This window comes from Limulus polyphemus, unplaced genomic scaffold (genome assembly GCF_000517525.1).
Source record: "Limulus polyphemus unplaced genomic scaffold, Limulus_polyphemus-2.1.2 Scaffold3022, whole genome shotgun sequence".
Taxonomy (NCBI): Eukaryota; Metazoa; Arthropoda; class Merostomata; order Xiphosura; family Limulidae; genus Limulus; species Limulus polyphemus.
This window is the reverse complement of record NW_013668632.1, coordinates 123,869-132,811: the sequence shown is the minus strand read 5'-3', so window position 1 is coordinate 132,811 and position 8,943 is coordinate 123,869. Positions and strand designations below refer to the sequence as shown.

At 32.5% G+C, this 8,943-nt stretch overlaps 1 protein-coding gene across 1 annotated transcript in view; it reads right to left on the bottom strand.

The window, feature by feature from the left end:
• The window catches only part of LOC106468485 (phosphoglycerate kinase 1-like), a 19,293-nt gene that overhangs the window by 5,928 nt on the left and 4,422 nt on the right, over nucleotides 1–8,943 (bottom strand). Inside the window, exons 3-9 of the mRNA XM_022396818.1 lie at nucleotides 6,931–7,020; nucleotides 6,114–6,365; nucleotides 3,859–3,962; nucleotides 3,577–3,696; nucleotides 2,549–2,663; nucleotides 1,937–2,116; nucleotides 986–1,062 (exon numbers count right to left, since the gene is read on the bottom strand). Coding sequence (XP_022252526.1) covers nucleotides 986–1,062; nucleotides 1,937–2,116; nucleotides 2,549–2,663; nucleotides 3,577–3,696; nucleotides 3,859–3,962; nucleotides 6,114–6,365; nucleotides 6,931–7,020 — 938 coding nt within the window. The remainder of the gene's footprint in view (nucleotides 1–985; nucleotides 1,063–1,936; nucleotides 2,117–2,548; nucleotides 2,664–3,576; nucleotides 3,697–3,858; nucleotides 3,963–6,113; nucleotides 6,366–6,930; nucleotides 7,021–8,943) is intronic.

Here is an 8,943-nt window from a genome sequence, read left to right as displayed (position 1 = left end):
TATATACATTTTAATAACTAAATAATAATAAATTACTACATTAATACAATAAATTCTACTATCATTTATCAAGCTTAGTAACTAAGATGTATTTTATTTTAAAAAAATATGAAATTTCGAGCAGACTAAAGACACAACTCTACCTCCTTGAAATATTGGTTCAAAAGAATGTATTGGCTTCCAAGCCTATTAAAATGGCTGAGAAAGCCACTAGGGGGACATTCTGAGCCTCCGATTGGATATTCATATCATATATATATAGAAGTGTATATAAGGGAGTTTTTCCAAAAATGGAAATAGATGGGCAGGGTGCAACTGCATTTGATTTATTACATGAGCAATATCTTAGCAAATAGAAAAGATAAGACATTCTTATTTTATATTCTAGCCTGTCAATATCGGTAATTTGAGTTTCTAATTCATACAAAACTATAGTCTTAGTATTTTGACTTCACAAACATCTAATTTGAACCAGTGCTGCATCCTACATACCACGTGACACACAAAAATTGATGTTTATCTGTGTTTTTAATATTTACTTTTAAATTAAGAAATTGGAAAATATACAGTACTAAAATTTGAATTATAATCTACAGTTTGATACCAAACTTACTGACATAAATTCACAAAATAGTAGTTCAATAAAATTTTGAATGCGAGTCAACAAACGAGATGATTTGATCTTTCACCTGTAACCAGTCTCTAAAGGGTTATGCAAGATACTTTTACAAAATCTGCACCAGGTACCATTAGTATTATCTATCTAGAAGCATGTAACAGCCCACTTTTGTTATTCCTTGTATAAGTTTTCCCATTAATATCTAGTTGATGACACCCTTCTGTAATCTGTCAAATTCTGTGAATAGAAATTGTAAAAAAAAATCCAGTTTCAATAACAAAAAGGTTACAGTTTATGGTATATTCATGTTCTGAAAATACCGTAATAGGTACAAATTAACAGCAACAAAATGACCAAGCAACTTACCCATTCCATACGATTGTTTTTGCTCGCTGGACTGCTTCAGAGAACTTTGCAATACTTTTATCTCCACAATCAAGACCCTAACAAAAATAAACAAAATCTTGCATTACTTACACAATAAATTTTCTTTTGCTGATATTCATTGCATTTTGATCTCTAGTTAAATGAAATTAATGCAATAAAGAAAAAAAATCGAGTTTCACTTCAGGCGTGGTAGTCAATAGAGAGAAAATAAAGCAGAACCTTAAATATAGCCTAAGTTTGAAGTGAGAGTGGTAGTCAATAGAGAGAAAATAAAGCAGATCCTTAAATATAGCCTAAGTTTGAAGTGAGAAAATAAAGCAGATCCTTAAATATAGCCTAAGTTTGAAGTGAGAAAATAAAGCAGATCCTTAAATATAGCCTAAGTTTGAAGTGAGAAAAAACAGCAGATCCTTAAATATAGCCTAAGTTTGAAGTGAGAAAATAAAGCAGATCCTTAAATATAGCCTAAGTTTGAAGTGAGAGTGGTAGTCAATAGAGAGAAAATAAAGCAGATCCTTAAATATAGCCTAAGTTTGAAGTGAGAAAAAACAACAATGTTTTTTAAATTCATTTTCAGCCATAACTATATTTAGACACAGGGTTTTTGACATGGAAATCATATACATAGATTATAATTATTTAAATAAGTATAATGCTGTACACAGATGTCAAAAGCATGATGTTCACTATGGGTGGTTCAGCAAAGTATAGTGGTAAGTATGGGTGAGATTTGGGACGAAAATTTGTGCGTGTGTCTGAGCAGTGGGAGGAAAAAAAACAATCTGAATTGTTTATTGTGAATGTTGTGTATATATACTATATTCACAGAATGAGGGGACAATTGCCCCCCAAATCCTGCCTATGCTGGTAAGTAAAAAAATAGTTGCTGAACCAATATCGCTCCACATACTAAGGTCTATAATAACATACCATCCAACCTGCAGGAATACCCGAGTCTACCGTTGCTGAACCTGTAGTGGCAGCTTCATCAAACTTATCAGCAGTAACAAAGTCCACGGGCAGATGAATCTGTACCCCATTTTTCTGGGCTTTTTCCATTAGTTTTCCTACAATTCCCGCTCCTTCTTCATCATATAACGAGTTTCCAATCTTACAAAATTAAAAAAAAACAGTAAAAATAGCACCAAATCTCTAAGTAATATAATTATATATATATATTATCAAATAACAGAAAAATAATGCAACTTGTGACATATGTCAACATATACAGTCACTGGAAAAATTACAGAAATAATATATTGTTAAATAAATTAACTCGAAATGGCCAATAAAACGATTTGTTTGATTTATGGCATAGCCACTAAGGCTATGTGTCACTGTCTAATTTTGAGCTGCTGACCAGAGCTAAGGCAAGTGACCAGCAGTACCCAATGCCAATGTTTACCAACAAACAGTGGGATTGACTATAACATTAAAAGCTTTCAACACCGAAAGCGTTAGTATATTTGGTGCAGGTTCAGATTTAAGCTGTTGAAGAAATATGTAGCAGTAGAGCAGAGTGTTAAAAAACAAGACACTTACATGCATCCCATTCAGTTGTTTCAGGAAGGTAAATGCCATCCCTCCTCCTATAATCATCTCATTCACTTTGTCCAACATGTTTTCAATAAGCTGGATCTTATCCTTTACTTTAGCTCTATGTGGAGAGGTCATTCCAAAAATATACATATATATAAATGGCTTGACAAAAGAGGCAGTGGTCAACATGAAAAAATAAATAAAAAAATTCAAAATCTCACTCTCTATCTTGTGTATGCGTGTTCAAGCAGCTTTTGTAACAGATCAAAACAAATAAATCTTTTTTTTTCTGAAAATGTATAAAATTAAAATAATGTAATTGGTTTTTTTTCATTTTTCAATATTGTAATTTGATAATTTTAAATTATTATTTTGCTGAAAAGCAAACATTTTCATTAACTTTTTTTTTATTCCCCATTATTCTCTACAGTACTAGCTAAAAAAATAGATACAGAGAGAAACTCGTGTGAATATTACTTCATTCACCACTGTTGGTTACTATCTCTGCCCAAGTTTGGATTCCTTATTAGATGCTTATTTTATCCTATAGATTATTATATAACGTTTTCACTTATTTAAATTTTAAACCAAGTGCTCAACATTATTTCTTCTGACATTATACACTGACATCACCTTAGAACTTGAAAGTTCTAACAGCACTGACTGATTCCGATCTTACTGGTTCGTAAAAATTATGTTTACACTTCGACTTTATCATGTTAATTTTCAAATATTCTCTTCATAATAATTAATTCGTGGGCTGGTGAAGCACGAGCTGTAGATCAGCAAGTGTAAATATTGTAAGTTTTGCTACAATTAAAAACTGGGTTGATTATGATTTTAAAATGACTAACTTACATTTGGGGACATGAAAACCTAAATACACAACATTCAAACAGAAGTCTCAAATTCAAAATTTCACCATTTTATTCACACAGCCTCACTGTACTTCATACGTTAATGTAAAACTGGTAGGCTTAGTATCAAAATCTCAACATTTAAAAACACGCAAAGAAGAATGCATTACATACCCTCCTAAAATAGCAAGGAAAGGCCTTTCTGGATTCTCCAAAGCTTTGGCAAAGTAGGTCAACTCTTTCTTTAGCAAAAATCCTGCTGCTCTTTGAGCGTGTTCTACACCTACCATGGAGCTAGAAAATACGATGAAAAGCTATCTAGTGTCAATCTTTATAATTACAAAAAATATGATAAAACAATTTTTATAGATATCTGGCTAACAAATAGTTTTATATAATTAAAATTTCAATACATGATTCTATTTTAACCAAAGATGTAGTAGCTAGGTGTAATACCTGTGAGCTCGATGGGCAGTACCAAAAGCATCATTCACATAAACATCTCCAAGTTTAGTCAAAGAAGCACGGAACGTTGCAACAGCATCTGGGCTCGCTTTCACCTAAACGTAGAAATTGAAAATATAAATTCTAATGATCACACAACTAAGGAAAAATTTATAAATCACTTCTTACGATGAGATGATCAGTCACACACGTATTCTTATTTTATGGGTACCCAATTTTATGAACTACTTCATACTACACGAGTTTTGGTATGGCCAACCAGCAACGTACGAATTGCATACAGCTATCTAGTGGTTGCAGGCTGATTTTGATTTCCGAGGATGTAATACTTATTTCGTCTATTTTTATTCATACAGAGTAGAATACCCCCATCTGAACTGGTATAATTGAATTAAAAAAATATATCAGTGAGAATTCTTACTTAGTAAAAGTTGTGGCTTATTATCAGTTGGAAGTTACATATATTTTTTTGGGGGATTTTGAGCTTTAAAAAGGTTGGCTACAACTCTATTAGCATATATGAAGGTTTTCATTTTAGTTTGTTAAAATAATTTTGCAAACAAAAAAATCAAACAATCTTGATATACTAGTTGCAAGTTTGGGAGCAATTTGAATAAGAACTCCAAGTTAAAATAATATTTATATTTATTACAAATACAATACTATATAAACACAACAGAAGTTATAATTAATTTAAGAGCTTTTAGCTCATCCAGGTTAACAACATTAATTAATCGCACTGAAATTAGAATCTTAATTCAGCATGGCTAACAATGTATCAAAATTTTAATTACATTACAGTTTTCCAACCAACGACGTAGCTAGGTGTAAAAAGTTCACCATTTCTGTCATCTCTTAAAAAATATTTCATGAAACCAGCTTTGTAAAATATTAGACATCTATCTTGAAACTTGAAGAAAAGCAACTAAAGCCTGATCCACTTTGAGGCTGTTAAAGTTTAACAAATTCATGGCATAAAAAAACACCTGAAAATTTGTCAAACTCTCACCAACTCCGACCAATATTCCTGTCACAATGTAATTCAAAAACACCAACAAAAATTTCATCAAATATTGTTCATGTATTGAGACATTTATTATTTTTTAAATGCTCCCTTAACATGGTATCACCAACTTAATAAATCTGGGTTTTGTGTAAGGCTACAAGAAGGATATCTGCTCTAGCCATCCTGATCTACTAGAGGGAAACCAGTTAGTCACCATCATCATCCTCCAGCTCTTGTCAGGCCAAACAACAGGGTTTGACTGTCACTTTTATAATGCACCCACATCGTCTAAGCGTAGAGCACGATATTTTGTTACATAGTGGGATGCAAACCACGAAACATCAGTTCAAAAGTATACCACGCTAATCACCGAGTCACACTCGGCCAAATCTGGTAATAGGTTATCTTCTCAAGCATATTTTAACTGTTGACTTAAATATACTGAATATGATAAAACAATTTTCTAGCAGTGGCTATTTTAAATGCTGTTGAATTTAAACAGTAAAGGTAGTCTATTGTCTCTCGACTGATCCTTAAATTAGATTACCCAACATTTATCAAGTCTGTAATAACAGAGTCAAAATGACAAATCTATCCATGTTGTTATGTTAAATATTGCAAGGTTGTGGCAAGAGAAGTCTTCATAAAACTATTTTTTGTTGGTTTCCTATTTTGTAATTTAAGCGATTCAACCCTAGAACACCACCGTGGTGTCGCTAGGATCTCATACCACCCGGTGTTAATGTTTGAAAATTGAACACTGCATTCTAGGGTTAATAACATCAATTTTAAGTTCACTAATAAATGTATATGATTTAGTTATATGTGATTAGAATATCAAACAAACGTCATCTTTATCTAGAATAAAATAAGAGCATTATATGAAGTATCCTTTTACACGTATCAGAAGAAGCACACAAGTCTGTTTTAGAAGCAGGGGCTAAACAATATAGTTTGAAATAACTTCTACTTTCACATAGAGCAATTTTGTTATATAATACTGAGTTTTAGTGCATTTATTAACAAATATATTTCTTACACAAATGAAAAAATACTGTCGTGATGATGCTTATAACTGCTTGTATCAGTTATTTTACATACTTCTATTAAGCAAGTTTTTGTATGAAGATGAACACTGTATTACCCGCGTATTTCTTCTTATTGTCTATCATATTTTAATAAAACTTAAACAGGTCTAAATAAAAGCTTGGTGTACTAATAATCTTATGACATATATTACCTTTTGTCCTTGAGCATCGACTCCCTTGCCTTCTTCTTCGACGTGAAACCTTAAGTTTTCCAGTAGAATCACAGATCCTTCTGATGGATCCTGACATGCTGCCTCTACTTCTGCTCCAACACAGTCAGGCAGAAATTTAACATCTCTGTTATCAAGATCAATTAAACATAATGAAATCGATGTCAAAACGATGCAAATTTTACAGTTTAAAAATAACTTTTTTTTAATAAACAAAGACAAGAATGGGCATTTCTACTTAAAGTGTTACAATTTATTATTATTAGCTTATATCCTTTTAGAAACTGTCTTTCCAAAAAGAATAACACACAATTTATGTATCTTAAAAATACATTTTACGGTATACAGAATTATAGAAATATATATGAATGGAATGTTTCTTATTTGCAATATATATATCTTGTTTAGGTATTGGATAATACTACGTTTTATTAAGGTTGGATTATAGGATTTGAAGTGTAGATATCTGTTCTTGTGGGTGGGTTTTCTGTATACAGTCATGATTTGTCTCTCTTGTCTGCCTATTAGTATGGCAAGAAATGGTAGGCTGTTTTATTCCTCTACCTCCATGGTGAAGTGGATTCTTTTGTCTACAGAATTAAGATGTTGTAGGAAGGCTGGTAAGTTTTCATGACCGTGGGGCCAAATAACGAAGGTGTCGTCAACATAACATCTGTAGAAACTTGGTCTTATAAATGTTCTGTCTAGTTTGTTTTTTTTAACATTTTCAACTGAGGATGTAATGTCACTCCAAAGTATTAAAATATTTCACAACTACATCATGCTGTATATAACTTACCTTAGGGATGACTAATTCTTGTCTTACTAATGGTTCCCCAATGGTGAGGAAAAATTGACTGGCTGATAACAGGTGTAATCTACTGATGGCCTATATAATTGTAATAGGCTTTGGTGTAATAGACTTAGTTGAGTGGATGGTAACTGCCTGGTGTAGAAACACAAGTGTAGAAGACGACATTTAGAAAGTCTTCTGCGTTTCGTCTTTAGGTCAGTATGTGTGGTGGTGGTGGTGGTCTTTATTGTATTCTGATTGTGGAGGGTATGTTATGATTGGTTTGGTTTATCCCTGTTGCTGATTAATGGAGAGACTTCCTGTAGATTCAACCAATGGTAACCACGGGTTACTCACCTCTAATCCAGAATCTCTGTTTAGTGAAAGTTTTATTGTGTTAATTATTTAATTTTTCTTGTCTTCTAAAATTTGTCTGTGTTGATGATTCTGGTTTTTTCCCAGTTTATTTTGTGTCCAGTTGGCATGATGTGTTCTGCAATGTCTAAATTTTGTGTTTTCATGAGTCTTGTGCTGTCTTTATGTTCTTTTATTCTTGTCGTGAGTGTTTCATAAACGACTTTTTTGTGTTTGTTTTTTACTAGAATGGATCTTGATGTCTTGTAGAATTTCCACCAGACTTCTATGTTGAATTTCTTGGCTTAGTGTTTGAGTTTTTCACTGAAAATTTGCAGGTATGGTAGGTAAATGGTAGTAGTGGTAGTGTTTTTCTGATTATTTCTTTCTGCTGTGGTCTTCTTCAGGGAGTTTTTGATGAAGGAGGAGTGTTTAAAGCACTCTACGATCTTTTGTTATCCTGTTTCGATGGATGTCTTATCACTAATATTTTCTGCTCCGTATAAGGGATCAAGATTTCCATATTGTGAAATTAAAATGAGAGGGGGGAGGATCAAGGAAGCTTTAGACACTCAGAAATGACAACACTTATTTATTTGAGAAATAACAAAAATGCATGGGTGGATGCTCAAAACAATGTGTGCACATGGTTTTGTGTAATGTGTAATTTACTAGCATACACAAACTTGTAAGGTTAAGAGTTTAGCATAAGTAACTTTATCTTAAAGTCTTTTTACACAGAATTGTCGCAGCTTTAGATACCATTAAGCATGCTTTAACTCAAGGGGCCAAATCAGTGGTACTTATGAGTCATCTGGGTCGCCCTGATGGTCAGCGTGTGGAAAAATACTCTCTGAAACCAGTAGCAGAAGAGCTGAAGACATTATTGGGAAGGTGAGCCTTTGATTAAATTTTATGAGCTCGTTTGAAATGATGAAATGGATAATTTTTTCCACACCTAAAATATTTTTTGTTGTATTTAAACTATAAAACCAGCTACTGAGATAATACTAAATATCATCATACTTTTAAAATTTTATGATAATTTCTGATGTTAAATCTTTGACTAAATGTCAATTTTTGTGTAATTTGTGGATCCAGTATCGAGATCCCCCAAAGTGACCTCCACCCTCATATGGAGAAGCCAATTTGAAAATTTTCTAAAAATTTACTGAATTTAAATTATTATTCTGAATATATTCTTGAATGTTAGTACCGATTTTTAATTAACCTGGTTTAGTCAAACCTGAGAGCCTCCCTCCCCCAAAAACTGTTCTTGACCTTTCTATCTATGGGGTCTCTTCAAATTCTCTTAAAACTTTTTTTTCATTCATTTTTATTTTGTGAGGGTCAAGATCTTACAAATGAAAAATTCAAGTCATTTTGTGAGAAAACTGTGGGAGGAGTTCAAAAATTAAGTAAACAACAATACATGGGTACAACTAAGAGTCGATATGTATAAACAACAATACGTGGGTACAACTAAGAGTCGATATGTATAAACAACAATACGTGGGTACAACTAAGAGTCGATATGTATAAACAACAATACGTGGGTACAACTAAGAGTCGATATGTATAAACAACAATACGTGGGTACAACTAAGAGTCGATATGTATTAAACAACAATACGTGGGTACAACTAAGAGTCGATATGTATTAAA